General features: G+C 39.3%; 1 protein-coding gene and 1 long non-coding RNA gene across 2 annotated transcripts in view; one reads left to right on the top strand and one right to left on the bottom strand.

Moving 5' to 3' along the window:
• The window catches only part of LOC112137826 (complexin-2), a 42,566-nt gene extending 27,857 nt beyond the window's left edge, over positions 1-14,709 (top strand). Inside the window, exons 2-4 of the mRNA XM_024260336.2 lie at positions 1,204-1,354; positions 10,470-10,645; positions 11,329-14,709. Coding sequence (XP_024116104.1) covers positions 1,324-1,354; positions 10,470-10,645; positions 11,329-11,526 — 405 coding nt within the window. The 5' untranslated portion in view covers positions 1,204-1,323 and the 3' untranslated portion in view covers positions 11,527-14,709. The remainder of the gene's footprint in view (positions 1-1,203; positions 1,355-10,469; positions 10,646-11,328) is intronic.
• The window catches only part of LOC112137827, a 65,780-nt gene extending 43,629 nt beyond the window's left edge, over positions 1-22,151 (bottom strand). The window contains exon 1 of the long non-coding RNA XR_002917625.2: positions 20,109-22,151. This is a non-coding gene — a long non-coding RNA (uncharacterized LOC112137827). The remainder of the gene's footprint in view (positions 1-20,108) is intronic.
• Positions 22,152-22,371: the final 220 nt, after the last annotated feature.

Genomic DNA, 22,371 nt, shown 5'->3' with positions numbered 1-22,371 from the left:
AATGTTTTTGCATGTTCGGACCCCGGTCTACCAAGCTGACAGAGTTACTGGACCTCTCGCCAAATTAGTTGGAGACCCCTGATCTATAGTATTGCAATGAAATTAACTTTAATCAAAATAAAATTCCACTGTCATATAAATCTTCCCTGTGTGGAGTTTGACTTTTTAAAAGCAACATTCAGATCCTAATGAAGATAAGAGGAAGCTCTTGAAGCTGCTTCATTCTTCTTTAGTTAATATTCCATCACTGAAATCTTCATTTGTTTGTTCCATTAGTTAAATACATCAGCTACATTTACAGCCTTAGAAAAGCTCCGTACACTGATGATTCTACCACAATAAAGACCGACTCAGAATTTGGTTTCCGCCTGCACACGTGTTTGATGTCCAACATTTGTCCTGTTGTGCAAATATTTATATTTGAAATACTTGGGTTTTTGACTCATGTGTAAATGAGGCGCCTCTCCCCTCAAGCGTTCGGACACAGTTAAAAACAGACCATTTTCCCACTCTGCCTCGCCTCCCCCGTTCATCCCCGAATAAGCTGCAGTCTGCCATCCCATACCGCTTCATCCAGATCCATTCAGCCCCGACAAATATTGGCGTCACAAAAATGACACCAGGCGCCAGCGAGGGGAGCGGGAGCGATCTGCTTTGAAATAGAAATGCTGTTCTAGTTGGCCAAGGGCAATCAATGTGGAGGATTTCATCTGGATGACACTGGTGCAGTTAATCAAACCGATACGGGAGCCGCAGCGAGGGCAGACGAGGACAGCAGGTCCAGCTGCAGGTCCTCATGACCAAGCAGAGAATTTAAAGCCTGGAAATTCAAAAATACGTTTTTCTCTTCAGTGACGACTGCAGATGTAACCATAGCTTTTCAAAATAACGTGACACCAAATGTAAAATTACTGTATACATTGCCCTGCGACAGACTGGCGACCTGTCCAGGGTGAACCCCGCCTTCGCCCATCAGTAGCCGTGTTAGGCTCCGGCACCCCCGCGACCCCGAAAAGGGATAAAGCGGTCAAGAAGATGAATGACTGTATACATTCAAAGATGTACAAAAGTCCATGGATAAAAAATAGAGGGAGCATAAATGACAAAGACATCTTGCTATTTTGTATTTATTTATAATAAATGAAAGAAAATTAATGCAACTTTTTTAATGTCTTTTCCTAAAAACCCTTTCCTGTTTGGCAGATCTGATCAAGAGACTCGACATCAAAGAAGGAAGAGGAAAGTGAGAAGGACTTCATCAGACATTAGCGGGTTTGGAGGCTACATGCCAAGCAGTCTTTAGGAGAAACATCTACCAGAACCATGGATTTTGTAATGAAGCAAGCATTGGGTGGTAAGTTCTCACCTGAAATTCTTCCGTTCAGGAAACACATGAAATAAAAACACGAAAGAAACGTTCACCAGAGAAGAAGCATCAGTGATGCAGACAGGCAAACAAAGCTCTTGTTTCAGTATCATATGAAAATCAGCATTTTAGGCGGAAGTTTGGGCAGTTTTCGTGACAAATTTTAAATATTAAACTAACTTCTTGATGACTCTAAGCTGTAACTTCAGTTTGGACAAGATAACAACACAAAGAATGTTTAGCAGTTATATAAACTTTCTTCAGTGAAGGATTTATTCAGGAAGAATTGTCCATCACCTTGTGTGCGTGGTCCTTAGATCATAAAATAAGGTGTCTTTATTTATTTTTTTAAAAGCCCAAAACCTCTAGCTTTTTTCCCAGTACTTTTTTGTAAAAGTGTGTGTAGAAATTCTGCAAACGTGTTTCACATACTTGTAAGAAGATGCCAAGAGTCGTATCAAATATTTCACCCCAAAAAAAGTGAGTGTGAAATATAGCTGGCTTGCTAGTGGATCCAAATAGCCGTGAATACACAGACACAACCCTGTGAAAAAACACAGATTGTGCAGCAGACGCTTTCCAAGTGTGGAGTTTTTCTTCTGCCACAGACACCTCAGAGTGACAAATCATGATGCATTCAAGACCAGACTAGAATTTCAAAGCTTTGGCTTGCCATGTTTTTTCCAGCAAAAACATTGCCTGTTTCGCAGGAGTTTAGAATAAAAACAGCATTCAAAACATGATGGTGTATTGCTTTAACCCCTGATGCAGGGGGGTCAATCTCAATCGCACAGGGGTAAAAATCCAAAATACACATTAGGTCGCAGCCCGAACAGGATAAACATTTATTATACACACTAAAACTACATTTTTAAAACAGTAACTTTTTAACATAATTATGAACTAGATATATAGCATTACCTGTGATAATGCTAGTGTGAATGCTGGAAGCTGAATTTGGTCGCAGAAGATGATAGTGCTGATAGCTGAAGATGCTGAAATTGATAGCTAAAAACGCTGAAGCTGATAGCCAGAAAAAATATTAGCTAAACTTCAAATTAGCCTAAAAAAATAGGTTAGCCAAAGCAGCTAGTATGTAGCATAACAAATAGCTAAACTTCAAAACAGCCTTAAAAGAAAAATAAAAAAGCCTAAATTAGCCAAAACAGTTAGCATGTCGCTGAAATATTAGCTAAACTTCAAAATACCTTAAATAAATCTTGGTAAATGCCAAAATAGTCCAAAATGCTAGCAGAAGGACAATTCTTAATACTTTAAAACTGTAACTTTTTAACATAATTATGAATAATAAAAAGGCAGGAATATTATTCCAGAATAAATCAACTTAAACCTTAAATAACTTTCAATATTTTACTCTCCATAAAAATATATTTTGTCAAAATTATACAAGTTCGAAATGAGCGCAAGATAACATCGGGTCATTAATAACAATAAATAAAATGATCTGGAGGGCCGGATAGAATTACCCGGAGGGCCGGATCCGGCCCCCGGGCCTTGACTCATGTGCCCTAATGCAACAATGCTGAGATTTTCTAGTATTCTTTTTAATGTCCAAACTATTGACATGAAAATGTCCGTTTTATGCTCCTTTTCTTATCCAGAGCTGGCTGACCTGAGTTCAGCTATAGCAGGTCTCCACAGGCAGAACTTGCCAAACAGCTTGTATTTGTGGGTTTGTGTGACCTGATCCAGTACCGGTCGTAAATGCACACAGACCCACATTTCATTAGGACGGTCTCTGTCAGCGTGGAGCCACAGAGGAGCCTGTTTGGATGTTCATGTCGGAGAGGTCATCCCTCTTAAATCAGCCCTCTCGCCAGCTCAGGGAGACAGAATGAAATGAGATTTATTCCCTTATAGCTCTGCCTGCCTTTCATCTTCCTCTTTTCTCCTAACACTTGTTCATATCTCTTCCTCTTCTCCTTCTAAATCATTTCTTCTGCCTTTTGTTTCCACTCAGTCTCTACCTTTCTTCCCTCACTGCCACAATCAGCTGAGCATCGATGTACTTTTGACATTTTTATGAGCGTCTCTGAAACGTACAGTCATGTGTACAAAACAAACACACACCATAGGAATACATTAAAGCAACACTGCGTGCAAAAACTAAGGCCACCTTCTGGTTCTCCATCACCTTTCCTCATAAAGAAGCTCAAATAAAAGATTGTGGTGAGATCATCTCTGACAGATCCAGATGGGCCCAGCTCTTGTTTTCATTTCCTCTGCTGGCAGACGAGAAGGCGAGGAGGCACAGTAATAGGAAGCAGCAGGACGTCTTGATCAGATACCGATCCTCAGGTTGTGTCCCTCTACAGCAGGACATGGCCTCTCTGCAGCAAAGCAACAACAGAGCTGGGCCGTCCTGCCTGAAGCCTGAATGTCTGATGGATGCTTCAGATTTTAAACTGTTCCAGCGCCTGCTGTGACTTATGAGGGCGTAATCTGGAGAAAGAGGTGATCCATTATTTAAATGAGCTCGATTTGTCAAAGCCTGCAGCTCCACTATCCATCTGAAGAAGTCGATGGTGCATGGTTAGTCTGCACCTCAGCTTTGTTTCTTAACTTGACCGTCCCAATTCTTCCTCTTTCTACATCCAGGTGATTCTGCACCTGTTTGTCCTGAATATGCGGAAGTCTCAGACTCAACTGCCCTTACGGGTGGATATGGGCTGTCTGGGGGAGAAAGATGGGAAAACCTGTATGGGTTATGCAGGTGGCCCGCACAGAATATAAAGGTTATGGAACGCTCAGTGAACCCGCAGAGAAAATGTTCATGCACATTTTTCTACGGGTGTGCTGCGGGCAGCCGGTCATAATGAACACTTATACACCACGAAGTAGGTGAGACGCAAGCGTGTCATACTGGTTTTTCATATCTTCAACCCTCCAAATCCTGCAGACTGCCCAAGGAGCTGGATAGTGCTGTTCACGAAGTACGTGCGGGCTACTTGACTGACTGTTAGAAATTAGACAATCAGTGTGTCGTTTGTGTGGGCGTCCTACAGTCACTTATTTATTACGTGCACACCCCGTGCATGCGGCAGAACCCTTCACAAGCCCGGACAACCCAAAAACCCACACCACCCGTACAATCAACCCCTACGCAGGTGACTAAGGCTTTGGAGGCAGTTCTCAGGTTGTCATATGTAGGGACGCAGTCAAGTGAACATTTTTGGTCGAAGCCGGATAATAATTAAAACGCTGAATACCCAATAGTGACTGAATATCAAATGAGGATGCTGAGTTGTTCTTTTTATTTTTCAAATATTGTAGTAATAGGCTAAAATACATTTTACACATTTTTTTCAAATGTTTTTTTTATATTTTTATCACTCAAGCCTTTTCAGTAAGTGTGCTAGTGCATTACATAAGGCTAGGCTTTCAAACAAAACATCGATTCTAACAGATTATTATTTTCATTCAGTGTGTGCATGAAATCTCATACCCTTCTGCTGCGTTCAGAACTGAAATAATTCTTTACACTTTGCTTTGTATTTGTACGTCTCACACTGGATTTCTCAACCATTGATTAAGCGATTCTTTAAAACGGTCTACTGAAGAGAACACGTTACATCCATAAGACCTGTGATTCTCTGCAAGAGACACAAAACTATCATGTGAGAAAACAAAGATCTTAGGCTCCAAAAAAAACAATCTTAAGAAAAATATATTGGGTATTGTAAATCTAACTTCAAACAAAAGTAAAGTAATAATGAGTAATTAGAGAAAAACAGTAAAGGATGAAATTAAAAAAATAGCAATTGATCATTAGAGTACCTTCAAAAAGCCCTGATTTGTAAATAGATTATTTACAGTAGAATCCTGAATCCTATGAAGCTAAATCAGGGCCAATATTATTCGAAACCCAAATAAATCAAATTGAAAAAAATATTGTTGTTTGGTCAAAAAAAATATAAATGTCCAAAACTTCTTGCTATTCGAAAATAAACTTGGTTATTTTCAGCTTCAAATGTTAAAATGTTTTTTAGGTTTCAAAACTCAAAATTTCAATTTCAAAACTAATTTTTCAGTTTCAAATCTTTTTTTCACTTTCAACTCTTTGTTTTTCGATGTTACAAAATGTTACAAAACATTTGGCCCCCTTGCTAACACGAGGACCAATCAAAATCAATGAGTGTGGTAACTTCCAGGGAACTTCAGTCCCGATGCGTTCACTGACTGAGAACTGTAATAATTACGATCAGAAAATGTCTATTTAGTCTGTACTATCATAGTCTGAAGTTGTCCCAAGACGGGTGTAAAAAGCAAAGTTTTATCATGGCGCTTTGAACGGGTTAGAACAGTGTTTTGAACGCGCGGTTTATACGCGATAAAACTCTGCTTTTTACACCCGTCTTGGGACAACTTTAGACTATGATAAAACAGACTAAACATGCATTTTCTGATCGTAGTTATTATAGATCTCAGAGTCAGCGATTTTGATTGGTCCTCGTGTTAGCCCCGCCCCAACGCGCCACAACGGGCCCAAAAGTTTTGTAACTGAAACTTTCAGTTTTTTAAATGAAAAAAAGAGTTGTAAGTGAAAAACAGATTTGAAACAGAAAAATAAGTTTTGAAATTGAAATTTTGAGTTTTGAAACCAAAAAAACAGAACATTTGAAACTGAAAATAACTAAGTTTAATTTTGAATAGCAAAACGTTTTGGACACTTATGTATATATATTTTTTTGGACCAAACACAAATATTTTTTTCAATTTAATTTATTTGGGTTTCAAATAATATTGGCCCGATTTAGTTCCATAGAATCCCTTTAGACCTGGTCTACAGACTGAATCAGAACCTCCACAGAGTTCATGTTAAAGAGAACACACCGTCTCCACTGAACCTTAAATCCAGGACTCATTAGTGCATTAAAGCCTCTTGGCCTTCAGCCTTGACCAGAGGAAAGAGCGGCTGCAGTAATGAGCATCTGAATGCAGAACAAGGACCGAGGCCGAGCCTTTAGGCTTGAGAAGGACTGCAGATCCACAAGCGGACATAAATGGAGGTGAAGGCTGACTGGAAACAAAGAAAAAGGCTAAAGATGCTTTTTGATGTAGCATCACATGGAGACAAAGTTAGGACGTAAAGAAGACGAGTGAAGGTCACAGCTGCCAGAAGAAAAGCAACGTTTGAATTGGAGAAATAAAAAAGTAGATATATTAAAAAGTTTAGGATGATGTAAGCAGGATGTAGAGCAGCTGAGGACAGAAAAGGAGAGCAGCCAGATGAACATGTGAAGGTCAAAGGACAAAGCTGGAGCGCTCTGGAGAATAAACCTGTTGGAATGACCTCTTTCCAGCCGACGTCCTTCACCTGTTTCTCATTTATTTTTCCCAGTGAAGCCATCGTTGCTATGCTGGGCTTTGTTTTTGGTTAAGTCTAAAGTCATGTACACAAAAAATAATTTCTAAAGGGTAATTATTGAAAATGTTTGAATTATTTTAACCCTTTACCACGAGAGTTTCAGCTCCAGTTTTGACGCTCTTTCAATTGCAATAACTCTTAAACTGTTACAGAAACTAAAATAAATTCTAGCAAATTGTGAAAGCTGAGAAAAGCAGCTTTGCGTTGATACGCCTTTACCTTATGAATGACATTAATTTTGCAAATAGTTGACGAGTTACGGTAATTCAAAGTTATTTCCTGTCACTGGGGACAGCTCCAGTGTTAATAGTGTTAATCTATCAGCTTTAGATCTATTTTTCATTTGTTTGAATGTCACACATGATATATCCACAACTCTTTAGAATTTCATTACCCTGAGATCTTGGCTTCCCTATTGTATATGACAAGAAATACTTTTGATTCTTGAATCCATTTGCTGCTAAAATGTTTTAGATGTTTTATTTAACTATTAAGATTTTTTATATTTACCAATTATTTCCTGAATAGTTATGCATTTTGTATAAAACTTTGTAATGAAAAAGTCATTAAGCTAATTTGAGTTTAAACATAATTAGCATTTATATTAAAACATAAAACATTTTGTTTTGTAGTTTATTAGTTATTTTGTTATACACTGTATTACTTAATGTAGTGTAAATCAGTCAACCTATCTTTGTATCAGCAATTGAAATATTTTTAACTAATTTTAGTTTTATTTAACCTGTTTATCTTCAGCTAATTTAGCCAGTTGTACGATATACAGTGTTCCCTTGCGTATTAGCATTTCTTTATTCGCAGTTTTACGTATTTGTGGATTTTTTTAGTCATGTGACACTTCCAGTTCGTCACAAAAACTCCAACAACTGAAGAAACTTGTATTAAATTTTTGCACCCGAAAGATGAGTTTTTTATTTGATGAAGGAGGAAGTGTTTATCAGATTTTTTCTTAAAAGAATTTTATTAGTTTGTATATTTTTAGCTTTGACTTTTGTCAGCTTAACATATTTTGTAAGTAAATTAGTTGTTCAGCAGTTTTGTTTTTCTTTAATGTCTTTAGCTACCAATTACTATCATTGACCAATTTAGCATCGAGTTGTTCATTTGGTATTTTTAGCTTCTAATCTATCATTCCAGTATCACTTAACCTGAACCAGCTGAGAGATTAATGCTGGGGAAACAGTTTCCATGATGACAAACCTCTGATTGATCGTACGAAATAAACAAAAAGATTTTAAAAAATGTTTAAGCTAAAGATAACTCTGAAATCCACTGACCATCTGTCTGTGACTTTAAAGTTCCTGTTTTTATGGGCCATGAACAGAATGGGCATTAAGGCAGGAGACATATCCACACCAGCTGATGTTTGCACACACCAGCACGAGTTTAAACACACTAAAGGATCTGCAGCAGACAGCCTGACCTTCACCGACCCCCCAGTGAGTCTCTGTGAACACTTCTCTCCTCCCACCAGCTGAGCTGCAATTTGTCAGCATCAGGTTTGCTGCCACCACACTGCGCTGTGGGGTCATTAGAGCCCCGGCATTAGCCCACTGCAGAGCGCCAGAACCCACCACCCTCAAGTTCACAAACCCCAGAGGGAAGCCCAGAGCGCCTTGAGCCACAGGCCTGCTCTCATTTAGCTGCTGGAGATCCAAACCAACAACTTCTGGTTTCCACTTGGGAATTTAAGTGCCTAACTAGGGCTGCCACGATTACTTTATTGTCAGAGTGTAGTCAAGTTCAAAGTTATAATGGCATTCTGCTAGCTCTTTGGTCTGTTTTGCCATCAATTAAAGTGTTTTAGGCTATTTTGGAATTTAGCTAATATTTCAGCTGCATGTTAGCTATTTTGGCTAATTTAGGCTTTTTTCATTTTTTAGGCTGATTTGGCATTTAACTAACATTGTAGCTAGCTATCAGCTTCAACGATTTCAGCTATCAACTTCAGCGTTTTAGCTATCTATTTCAGCATCTTCAGCTATCGTCACGAGCATCTTTAGCAGCCAACTTCAGCTTACAGCATTCGCACTAGCATTATTGCAGGTAATGCTGTATATCTAGTTTTTAGCTAGTTAAACCTAATATGTGTTTTGCATCCACTTTGTGCATGGCCCGATTAGTCAACTAATCGGAAAAATAACTGGTGATCAGTTGACTATTAATATAATCGTTTGTGGGAGCACTATACTCAACCATAAAAGCTAAACTAAGGTGAGATGTCAAAATACTCAAGTTTGAAGATAAATGACCCTAAACTCATTAAATATGAATGAACACACACAAAACTTAATTCATAACAGATCTGGAGGAACAGAAGCACGCCTCCTCTCACTGCTTACATGCCAGCCTTTTTTAAAGTCATCCGTCTCAATAGTAAATCACAGCCAGCTTGTGTTTTGGCTCCAACTTAATAAAGGCGTTTGCAGGAAAACCAGGCCAGCAGCCAGGCTTTCCTCTCACCAGCCTGAGGGGAGATCAATACTCAGATGAAAATTTCTCTCTGCTGGACAATCTATGAGTCATAGACTCTCGGGCGGTCCTGTGTTTACTATTGATTACATCAAGGCAACATGAGCAACATTGTATTCTGGATGGAGACACTCTGGGCTCTGGAAAGCAGCTGCTGTCACTGATGAAGACTAGAGAATAGGGCGGGGCAGTACGGATTTTTTTAAGTCACAATATAGTTTTTTCATATCGTGTGATAACGATATATATCCCAATATAAGCAGGGATGAAAGCAGATTTTTCGTTATGCCGGTACTATGTTCCGCTGTTTTATCAGCCAAACTAGACGCTACACAGGTGAAATGACCGCGTGGGTAGGGTGTTGTGTCTCGCACCTACCTGCCGTGCAGTCAGGTGAAGAAGGCGGAGAGGACAAAAGAATTTCACCAAAAAAGCTCCCTTAAACATAACATAAGCATTTACTAACCAAGTGGTGACTAACCCTCTAACTTTTACACGCTAAAGAGGAGACCCTTCAAAATATAAGTCTATCATGATAGACCTATTTCTTATCAAGAAAAAGTTCTATCACGATGACTACTGTTATCGTTTTATCGCCCAGCCCTACTAGAAAATCTTGAAATGTTAGAACCAGAAAAGCTGGGCAGCGTTTGTTTCAAATCTTTGAAATGAAAACCAGTCTGTCAGTCCAGACTGTCCTTATGAGTGGGCATAGGCTGTCTGTGGGTGAAAAATGGTCAAACTTGTGTGCGGCACGCAGGTGACCTGCAGGAAAGGCTGCTCAGTTAACCCATAGAGAGAAAATGTTTCTACGGGCATGCTACAGCAGATGGGTCGTAGTGAATACCTCTACAACACATAAGGGGAAGTGAGGAAGTAAGCTTTAGGTGTTGAATTTTACTGCTGAACTCCCCCCAAAACATTCCAATGTGTTTGAAAACTACACAACTCCAAGAAATCTGAGTAAAAATAATACAAAATTTAAATGCCCTACTTAAGAAACAGAGATATATTAAGTATTTTATTTTTTAACTGTTTTATCCTCAACTTGATGATGGCTTTCTGTGCTTTTTGTAGAGTCTCAAAGAAACAAGATTTGTCCATAAACATCTCAGCTGCTAGGCAGGGTGGTGGAAGTGTGATAATGTGGGGTTGTAATACTACAGTCAAGGCGGGATTCAGGAGCCAACTTTAAGGTGCCACATTTGTTTGACTTGTGTCCAGGGGCCACCAAAGACATGGGTAAGATGTTAGGTGGGGAGGAGGAGAAGGATCCAGATGCAGCTAAGAAGGAGGAGGAGCGACAGGAGGCACTGAGGCAACAAGAGGAGGAGCGGAAAGCTAAACACGCCCGCATGGAGGCGGAGAGAGAAAAAGTACGGCAGACCATCAGGGACAAGGTGAGGCAACAGAGTCACATCTTCACTCAGAAACTTGTTGGATTGAGGATCCATTAGGTCATTTCTTGATGGTGATGCCTTCAACAACATATTAATGTGAAAAGTCTTTAAGTTTATTACTAAAACCCATGGTGAGATTTGTTAGAATTGTATGCTGACTAATGATCTGTTAAGGGAAAGTGTTGAAACGGAGGGATTGTGGTTTACCGAAGAGTGTTGGATCAGTTGGAAGTGTCACTCTCTCATGAGTCACAGAAAACAAGCTCGTCTTAAATTCCAATATTTAATGGAACCAACCTTCATAAAGCCGTCGTAACTGATGACATGTGAAGGCATTTTCAAATGGTCTTGATCTAAGCTTGATGTTCAGAACTTGTCTGATCAAAGAATTCCAACAGCCACAATATTTTTAGGACAGTTTTAGTGCGGCAGTATTTTTAGAAAGACGCTGTTTGACCTGCTCTTGTTGTCAGGAGCTTCTGAAACTAAACCCTCATTATGTCAAGAATAGATCTGTCTAATCAGCACTGCTGTTTGCTGCCTGAAATAGCATCAGAACACACTCAAGTATTTTTACCAAACAGCTTTACCAACCTTCATCCTGCTCCCACTCCCAGTCCATCCTGGTAAGAGGCAACATTTTCCCCAAGAAAAGCTGAGACTTCTTTACTCTCTCCATCCAGTACGGGCTGAAGAAGAAGGAGGAGAAGGAAGCAGAGGAGAAAGCGGCCATGGAGCAGGCCTGCGAGGGGTCTCTGACCCGCCCGAAGAAGGCAATCCCCAGGGGGTGCGGTGATGACGAGGAGGAGGACGAGGAGAGCATCCTCGACACGGTCCTGAAGTTTCTGCCGGGACCACTACAGGACATGTTCAAGAAGTAAAACAAACCGAAAGACATCAAAGGAACCCTGAGGGCGGGGTCCGGTCTGCTCTGGGCCGGGGTCTTTGACGTCTGGTTGACGAAGGAAAGCCTATGGGGGGAATTATTTGGGGTATTTCTAAGTAGGAAGGGTTTGGTTGTAGTTAATAGAAGATTACAGATAAGGGAGGGGGGTCTAATGATTAGAGGCTGCACACTGCCTTTAGAGATCTTTTATTTTGTCCTTTTCTACCTTCCCCTTTGAAACTAAATCTGTCAACCGCTGGTCGCATGTTTGTTGCGGTTTTTTGGATTACGGAGGGGATGGATCCTTCAAAGGAAAGAGGTTTTTGTTATGTTTGGTTCTTCAAGTGACACTGCCAGTTTGTTTTTCACACCATACAGATTGTTTTCTACCTTTATCGCCTGGTGGGGGGCCTCGTGTTAGAAAACAGATCAGCGTTTAGGTTTAGAGGACGCGTGCCTTCATGTCATTTACAGCAAGGGTTTTGTTCTGAGTCAGGGTTGGAATAACGTGTTTGATCGTAGGAGGTGTAAACAGACTTTCCAGATTTCAAACCAGATTTTTGTTGGAATCCAGTTCGGAACGTTGTTTTCAAATAGTTTCATTGAACTGCCAGAAACTTCAGAAGACCCACCAGTTGTTTACCAGCTTAAACTGCCGTCAAAGAAAAGTAGTGGTCACAGTGGTCTGAATCCTGTAGACCAGTGGTCTTCAAACCAAGTTCTCCAAACTTTGCACTCTGCTTCTTACCTGAGCCAGGTGGTTCCACTTCAGAAAAGCTGAACACACTTGATTCAGGTGATCAGCGGTAAGTAGAGCGTGAAGAACTTTAGGAGAACCCGGGTTAAGACCACTGCAGTAGACAATCAAAGCATGAACTGATGTGACTCCACATTCCTCTTCACGTGCTGCCAATTCATTTCAATAGAATGAACCAGAAGGGAAAACTTCATCCTCTTCTGACCGCTTTTTTTTTTCCTGTTCTCAAGATCCTAGAAATCCAGACCAAAGAAACCCTGGTGAGACCTACTGTTGTTTTTGTCACCACTTGTGCGCGCCGGCTCTGGTTTAAACTCAGAGTCAGGCAGAAAAAAACATTCCAACGAACATCTTGACGCCTTTGTGAAGTTTTACAGCACTGCTCTGGTAGAATAAAAAAAGAATCTGGTCACTGAGGTTTAAAACCAAGCTGTGGCATCACCTTTGAGTACATCCATCGTACGAGAAAACATTCCACGTAGTGAGAAAACTACACTTACTGAGAGTTACCTGAGACCAGTTCCATAAAGCACCTAATTATAAAAACATCTGCTGCTTTTCAAAGATCTGATTTGAGGTTTTCCCCTTTGCTAGAACTCCCTTTATCTACACCCACTCTGCTGCTTTCAGTGTACTTGAAAGTGGCCAGCACAAAACTGTAACACCAAATGGACTATAAGGGGTTGATAAGGAACAGGGAACATCATCCAACAATTCACAAGAGCAGCCGAGTATCCAGTTAGTTGAGCGGTGAAGTAACTCAACGAGTTCTGAGTGTCAAAGGTTCAAGCAGCTAAAAGAAATAGATCCATCAGAGATATTTAGGGTTCTCTGAACTTTATGAAAACTCAACATTCATCTTTCCTGGCTGCACAACCTTAGAAGGATTCTGCTGACCATGTTTTTGTTTTTAAATTTAAGAAAACAAGAAGACAGACACGGCCCCCTCCAGCAGTAAAATCTGGAAATCAATGAAATAAAATTACTTCAAGCGTCTGGATGGCTCAGTGGGCTAGGTATAGGGTTTGCATCCAGGAGACCTGGGTTTAATCCCTGGGGTGTCCACTGATCCCCACCCAGATTGGGTCTTAAGGCAAGACCCTTAACGCTGCCGCCTAACTGGGTCCCTGTGCCCCTCAAGTACAGGGTTGTGTCAGGAAGGGCATCCGGCGTAAAAACTCTGCCAAATCACTGATGCGAAAGAGTGGGTGCTGTTTCGCTGTGGCGACCCCAAAATACAAAATGGGATAAGCCGAAAGGTGAACAACAATTCAATAAAATTACTTCAATTTGTGAATCTTACTCCATTTAAAGAATTCAGTTACTATGGCGACAATTTTAGAATGACATTTCCAAAAGGTTTTTCACAAATAAGTCATTACAATTTTAAATATTTTATCAATTTGCCTAAGAAATAAAAAAGACAACTCTTCAATTTCGTTTCTGTGAATAGGATTGTGCATATTTTTTTAAACTCAATGAAAGCTTCTAGATTAAAAACTGTGACTTTAAAAAAAAAAAAAAGTGGAAAATTTTGGGGGAAAAAAATTTCACCTGGACTCAGGTGAGTCTAAACAAAGTTGCACATCAATGAGTGAGAAGTCGTGCAATTCCACGTCCAATTTGTTTGTTTTTTTCTCCACAATTTCTTGTCTCCAACAAATTGCAAATGTTTGATGAACAGAACAGGCTGAAGTTAAATTAGTGAGTTTCAAATCATTTTTAGGGTGTTAATTATCAAACAAACAAAATGTTAAACTAGATTTTTCTTTAAATTGTTGTAAAAATGTCGTTAATGCAATAGATTTTTGTTAATAAATACCCAAGGTGCATTATGGAACTGATCCAGCAGAGTTATAGGACGAATACACTGTAAAACATATTTTATTTTCTAGATCAGATAGGACTTCACTAGACAAAGCCATATTGTTTAGATTGCAATAATTCAAGCGTTCAAAAAATATGAACATTGAAATTTAATTGTCTTAATTGTTTTCTGTGGAAAAAAAACCATCAACATAAAGTCAGAATTTAGACATTTGTTTGTATATTTGTTTCCCTTTCCTCTTGAAAATCGTTTAATCACGTTTACATCTAGAAAATGTACGTAAAGAAAAGAAAAAAAAGAAACCATTGTTGAAAATGTCTCAATGTGATATCCGTGTATCGTAAGGGTGTGTTTCTATGTGTGTCTTTCTACATGTCTGTGATGTGAAACCATGTTGTCCTGGTTGATCCTAAATGTAAATGTGTCTTGAAGCTGTTGTGTGCAGAAGCAGAGGCCTCCTAGTTGTGCCATGTCTTAAAAAAAAGCATAAAAATTACACAAAAAAACTTAACACATTCCATTTAAATGTTAAGCATGCAAATATTTCTTAGAAACAATAATAAACCAACTGTAAAAAAAAAAAAAAAAAAAAACACGAATAAAATCCTATGTCTGAAGATTCTCAGTCCTCCAGCTCATGTTCTCACAGGGTTCTTCAGGTCCACTGGACTTTAAAGGCTGATCTAGAAGATGTTTCTCAGCTCATCAGTTTCTCCTTCAGTTCTGCTTTCTTCTCTGAAACCACTTTTTACAAAGCTAATCCAGTCTCTTTTCAATGAAGGCTTTAATACACAGTATGGCTTCCAAGACAACATTGCTTTGCCAATATTTGACAAGAACTTTGGATTTTTTTTTCTTAGTATTAAAAGCTCTAAGCATTTCAGCCGAGAATGAAAGATTCAAAAATATTTCTGAACCATTTCTTTCCTACATGTCTTTAATATAACTTAATTTACATAAACATCTCAGTTTGGACCATTTAGCTAACATGAATGTCCATTTTCTCTCTGTAAAGCAGGAGTGTCAAGCTCAATCGCACAAGGGGCCAAAATTCTAATCACACCTGAGGTCGTGGGCCGAACAGGATAAACATTTATTGAACACTCTAAGGCGACATTTTTAAAACTTTTAAAACATTACTTCTTAACATAATTATGAACTAGATACATAGCATTACCTCTGACAATGCTGGTGTCCATGCTGTAAGCTGAATTTGGCCGCTGAAGATGCAGAACTTTATAGCTAAAAACACTGAAGCTGAAAACGCTGAAGTTGATAACCAGCTAAGATATTAGCTAAATGCCAAATTAGTCTAAAAAAAAAACTTAGATTAGACAAAACAGCTAGCATGTAGCTGAAAAAATAGCTAAACTACAAATAGCTAAAATTAGCCTGTAAATATTAGCCTTACTCCAAAACAGCCTAAAAACTTTAAAAAAGCCTAAATTAGCCAAGACAGCTAGCAGGTAGCTGAAATATTAGCTAAACTTCAAAATAGCCTAAAAAATCTTAGTAAAAGAAAAAAAAAAAATCAAAAAAATCTAGCAGAAGGACCATTTTAAAGACTTTAATACTGTAACTTTTTGACATAATTATGAATAATAAAAAACTGCAGGAATATCCATCCATCCATCCATCTTCTTGACCGCTGCTTCCCTTTCGGGGTCGCGGGGGTGCCGGAGCCTATCCCGGCTACTGAAGGGCGAAGGCGGGGTACACCCTGGACAGGTCGCCAGTCTGTCGCAGGGCCGCAATCACTCACACATCCACTCTCACATCCACACCTAGGGGCAATTCAGAGTCGCCAATTAACCCATGAGGCATGTTTTTGGACGGTGGGAGGAAGCCGGAGTCCCCGGTGAAAACCCACGCATGCACGGGGAGAACATGCAAACTCCACACAGAAAGGTCCCAGCCGGGATTCGAACCGGGGCCTTCTCGCTGTGAGGCGAGAGCGCTAACCACTTGCGCCACCGTGCAGCCCTCCTTTAGGAATATTATTCCAGAATAAATAAACTTAAACCTGAAATAACTTTCAATATTTTACTCTCCATAAAAATATATTTTGTCAAAATTATGCAAGTTAGAAATGAGCGCAAGATAACATCGGGCCATTAATAACAATAAACTAAAAGGATCTGGAGGGCCGGATAGAATTACCTGGAGGGCCGGATCTGGCCCCCGGGCCTTGACTTTGACATATGCTGTAAAAAGATGAGTAATAGATGGACATACTGAAGGATTAAATCATCCTATTCCTTCCACTCCTAACTTCTGATGCAGCTTTGATTTTTTTAAAGCATCTCGTGAGTCAAAAAACATGAAGAATCTAATGGAAAACCATCACCAGAAACCGATGCAAACACTGAAGAAATAATCATTGAAAATGTCACAGCATGACCCTTTTTATTTTGCTTTAAGACATCTCTCTTAAAGTTTTTTTTAAGTAGAAGGTTAGGGGAACGGGTCAAAGAGCATGTGCAATCATTTTTTTTATTATGTTTTGTAGAATTGGGAGGAGCCAGTAGTTTTTTTTAAGGCGCTGATGGAGCATCCCGTTGAGACTGTTCATCCAGATTGTGTTTTACTTTTACGCTCCTCACTGGAACTTCCACCGTTTCTCTCCCTTTACCTGCATGAAGTCAGCTCAGATTCCCGCCCGCCTGAACGTTAGGGGGGGGAAAGGGGACATGTCCTGACATCTTCACGGAAACTACAGCCATACATCCTCTGCATGTAAACCTGGACTCACGTGGAGGCGACACCACACGCCTCTGAAAAGGGCTACAACTGTCATCTATGTGTAGGGGTGGAGGTGCCGTCAACCGTCCACCATGTCTTGTGTTTTCATCCATCCCGGCTGCTTCAGTTTGTTTGGCGTGACCCCCCGCCCCCCCTCCGTGTATGTGTGATGAGGCCCCGCGGCGTCAGCGTCTTTAAGGCATACGTTATGTTTTTAGAAGAGGTGGACGGCACAGATTCAAAGCGGATGATTTCTTGGTTGTAATGTTAGGGAGGGGGCAGGATTATCACAGCATCTTCTATTTTCAACGAAACTTCTTCTTCTCGCTCGATTTCTCTCAGATGTCTGAACACTTGCCAGGTTTGTAACATTTCTCTTCTGCCGAGTCCTGCGCTCCACCGGTGGAAGTCGACTGGGGGACTCCCGAGTCCTTTTCCACTCCCACTATGAGGACCAGACTCAACACATTCCAGTCTCTTTTGCACTAGAAGGTGTTATACTGGCAGCTGCTCTGCAGTCCACACAAGCCCGAAAAAAACAAACGAAGGGTTTCTGATCATGTGACCTCGCAGAGAAAGAACCAGAACCACAAACATCTCAAAGGAAGTCATGCAAATGATGATAATTAATAAAAAATGAAGTTTCTTTCACATAATTAGGGTTTATTTTGTTGAATTTAAAGTTAAATAATTTCAGGGTGCAGAGGTTAAGAATGTAAAATATGTGTTATGCTGTTTTCCTTTGCTGCATGTCATCTATTCCATGTGAAGCCCAGTCACTGTCCAGAGTCTCATCAACACAACTGAACCTTTTTGGGAATGAAAATGAATACAGAAATAAAAAATGTTTGCAAAAACTGACCCGTCTGCTGTGGTTGCTCTCATTTTATTATGCAGTCATTTAAAATATATGAAGTTGTGAGGTAAAATATTTTTCTACAAAAAAAAAAACAAGCCAAAAAAGCAATACTGACACCTAGTGTTTAGAATTTCGTACTGCACCCCAAATGTAAGCCTGTGTGAGTGGAGGCACTTTTTATAGAGCAATGTCTAATTATGAGGTTTTACTTTTTAAAATAAAATAATAATAGCCACTAATCCTCCAAATTACAAAAAGAAAAAAACCTTCAGATGCATCAAACTCTCAGCTTGTCACATATTTATAGCAAACTTCCTCCAAAACCCATCCTTCTTTTAAACAGTTTCATCACTTTCAGGGTTACCGGGTTGCTGGAGCCTATCCCAGCTAGTGCTGAGTGAAAGGACGTCTGTCTCAGGGTCACACAGAGACAGATCACCACATATCCACACCAAAAGGACAATTTAGTCACCAATGAACATATGAAGCGTGTTTTTGGACTGTAGGAGGAAACCCACAGATGAATGAGGAGAACACGTAAACTCCACACAGAAACGTCTCAGCTGGGATTCGAACCACAAACCTTTTCCTGTGAGCGCTAACCACTACACCATCAACTAGCATTTTCATTTTTTTTAAATGGCGAATGGGATAGTTAGTTGGGAGGATCTAAACAGACTCAGGACTAGGGCTGTAATGAGTATCCGAGTACTCAGATAATTGCAATCAACCACCAAAAGATTGAATTGAAGTATTTGCAACATCCAAGAACACTTATTTGCTATCTTTGTAAAAATAGTATGGTGTGGTAGTGCAGCCATGCGGCTGAGGTGCAGCAGTAAAGTGTTCAACCGTATTGTCGGCATCAGACATGTCAACATATATAATCTTTTTAGTAATTTTTTTATAAATCTGAACCCCACATTGCCTCTGGTGGAAGGTTGGCGCCAGTGTTCAGCAGCGGAGCCTCCAGTGTGCGGCTGTGTGAATGGGTCTGTGACTGTAAAGCGCTTTGGGCCTTCAAAGAAGGTAGTAAAGCGCCAGTTATGTATATACAACATTTAGTAAAAAATATCATTTGGGAACGATGCATTTAATGCTCTTCAATTATATTGAATTTTAAGTTTAGAAACTAAAAAACATGATACAATAAATATATGATATGAAATATGGACATGATAATAAGAAATGAAAAAATGATTAAAATGATTTTTTTTCTTATTATAAAATTAAGTTTAACTTGCACATGATCCCTCATCTGCATATATCCATAGTTCAACACAGTCTCCAGCTGTCGTCCAGAGATTTCCCTCTTCCTGCTTCCCTGTTTTTAACGGATGACTTCCCAGAGGTGCTTTGCTCTTTTAATCTAGTTAATCCTGAATGAAAGACTGACAGATTAGTGTGAGGCCTGTGTGTAATTTATGGAGACGGCGGTAATACTTAAAGGGCTTTGAATGACAGGAGACAAAGTGTGTTTATGGGGGTTTAGAGGTTTCTTCCTGCATTTAAAGGCAGTGATGTTCCTGTCAGCAGGTTTGCAGGAGCATGTTTCAGCTGTAAAGCAGTTCCACTGAACCCACAAATACATACATTTCTACTTTACGATCTGAAATAATCAGTTACACATCTGCCAAAACATCCAACCAAAAAATAATCAAAAGCAGTTGATTATTTGCTGTTTCTTGACAGGGCAGCCCACAATGTTAGCCCTCCACCGTCACACGCGATAGGTATATTATAGGCTCGTGTGTTTTCAACGTGGCAGGATGTTCACTTTAGGGATAAATATATCTCTATTTTAATTTAAGAAGAAACAAAACACAATAATCACTGAAATAACATCTAAATAACAAAAGTAAATGAAGATTTGTTGAACATCAAACATTGAATAAAACAAAACAGGCCTGGACAGAAATGGCTTAACTCCTAAAAAAGTTAAAACAGGAAATGAAATTTTTTATATATCTCAAACTATATCAAGTTAAGCCTCAAACTTAACAAAAACACTGCAGAGTTTAGCCAAGAAGATGACAGATTTTTATTTTGTTTTTAATTGTGATAATGATATTCAAAATGTATATACAACTCTAAAATATAACTATTAAAAAAATGCTTTGTGGTATAAATACATTTTCCCCCAATTTCTCTGAAGTCACTGTATGTCCAATAACGTTAGCTAAAAAGTAGTGACTAAAACAAACTAGAATCTCAAATTAACAAAAGTAAAAAAAATGGAACAGTAAAAAACGAAAAGTACTCTCTAGTCTTTTCGAGAATCGTTTCATATAAGTAATTTGTTGGTTTCTGAGTGGATAATTTACCAAAGTAAAGTAACGAGCTAACTGTTTTAAGCTAGCAGGGAAAACGGGCGCGAGAAACATGACTCACTCCCGCGCGCTCCACAGAGGCCTCTTGGCGATCCGTCACCTCCTTCTGGTTCTCCTTCACCTCCTCCTGGTTCTAAGTCTCTGCTCCTTCTGGTTCTCCTTCACCTCCTCCTGGATCTCCGTCTCTGCTCCTCCTGGTTCTCCTTCACCTCCTCCTGGTTCTCCGTCTCTGCTCCTCCTGGTTCTCCTTCACTTCCTCCTGGTTCTCCTTCACCTCCTCCTGGTTCTCCTTCACCTCTTCTTCTCCACTTCTCCATCCTTTTCTCGTTGATTAAAGCTGTTCTCTTGGCACTTATCAAACAGCGGGGAAGCGACTGCGATCTTTTTGTTATCAAACTTTATTGACAACGAACAAATTTACAAATTCCCAGAACAATAAACAACAAAACTTACTGATACTACAAAAAACAATGTTCAAATAAAATATGTCATAATTATGAAATCAGAAAAAAAATAAGCTATAGAGACAAAATGACACAACTCCAAGGAAATAAATAAATAAAAGATAAGTCATAAAAGTGAAATAAAATGAAGAAGAACTAAAGGGTAGAACTAGCCTATATCAAAAAGAGAAGTGTTATATAAAGTCACAAATTCATTTTTAAAAGATAAAAATTCCAAATTCTGAGAATAAATGTTAGATAACTAAAACATCAATAAATCACAACAGTTTAAATATCCACTTAGATGAAAATAATGTTTTTGGTGTTAAGATGAAAGTTGCATTTCTAAATATTCATTATTTAAAATTGTTGGGAATTGGGAGCAGATTAAAAAAAATGTTTAAAAGAACTCAGTTGTGACACAGCAACTGATATGGGCTAGTGCTTCATTCTGTTGGATCAACTTGGAGACAGATAGATCATAAACATTGTTTTTCTGGTCTGAGCTGGAATCTGGATCAGACCTGTACGGATGGATAGAACTGATACTGTAGGGTTGTGAGGAGCTGTAAGATAGCAAGAAAGAGTGTAGACAAAGAGATGATGGGATATCAGTGGAGGCTTACTTCCACGCCAATAGTTTTGATTGTCTAAAATTAGCAGAATTACAATTAAAAGATCACTGATTACACTGAAAATAGATGAAAAGTTGATCGGAGTTTACTTTCCTGACTTTAGAATCCTCTGTCTTAATCTGTTCAATTCTATCCTCCACCCTCATGTCCTCCTTCTCTACATCCATGAATGTCTTCTGTGGTCTTCCTCCAATCCTCTGTCTTAGTTTCTCCAACCTCAGCATCCTTTTACCAACATCACTGGTCCAAAGATCTCCATCTGCTTCCCTGCTTATATCTCCAGATCATCTTCCATCATTGTTTGTGCTTAGACTAGTTTGGAGAAGTGCAGCAACAAAAAGCTGAGTATTAAGTTATTTATACTCACCTGGGATTGAAAAGAGGAACGAGGAGTTTCTCCTCTAAAGAACCTGCAGTTTGTTGAGCAGTCAAATTATCCGTGGAGCTCAGAGAAGTCAGGAGGTCTTCCTGTTTTCTTCAGTTAAAATCTGCATTTGAACCATTTTTTTTTTCTTCTTTTGTACAAACACTGGAAGAAGCTATCACAACTTTATACACAGATATGATTTAGTAATTTACACATCAACACAGGCGTGCAGCTTCTGATCTGTTTCTATTCTAACTTCCTCATTTATTAAAATCTGGGGAAAACCTGAAAAAGATGACAGACTATTTTTACAAATTTGGAAAATCCTAAATGGCTAAATTTAACAGGGCTTTCGTGCATAAACAAGATAACAGACTTTCTATTTAGACTCGCTTTTCAAAAAGGAACATTTCTCCAGAGGAAGTTATAAAGTTGATTTAACTGAAAACAAACGTTTGAGATCTTTTCTGTTGAACCTGCAGAGGAGTTCTCAGGTGAGCTGCAGCAGGTGAGACAATAAGGGGAGGAGCTTCACTTCCATTTCCTACTAGCAAAGAAAAAACAAATAGATTCTTATTAAAATCTAAAACAAATAATTTTTTCCTACTAAATGACTGCTGCCCCCTAGTGGTTATAGTTGATTACTCAACACCAATGTACCTGAAGAAATCCTGAATTATTGACAAATAATCAATAACCTCATGCTCCTGTGATTCTGATAGGTACATGCACGGATTTCATTACAAATCTGTCATAACTTTTCCTGGGACCTTTCAGAATAAAGGTCAGCGTGAGTGTGGGGGGGGGCACAAATGTGTTTCTGATCCTCTTTTGTCGAGCCGTGAATGAGGGACTTTCCTCGTCTTTGCACAAAAAGTT

This window comes from Oryzias melastigma, linkage group LG10, assembly GCF_002922805.2.
Source record: "Oryzias melastigma strain HK-1 linkage group LG10, ASM292280v2, whole genome shotgun sequence".
Classification (NCBI taxonomy): Eukaryota; Metazoa; Chordata; class Actinopteri; order Beloniformes; family Adrianichthyidae; genus Oryzias; species Oryzias melastigma.
The sequence above is the reverse complement of the archived record's forward strand: the minus strand, read 5'-3'. Positions and strand labels throughout refer to the sequence as shown.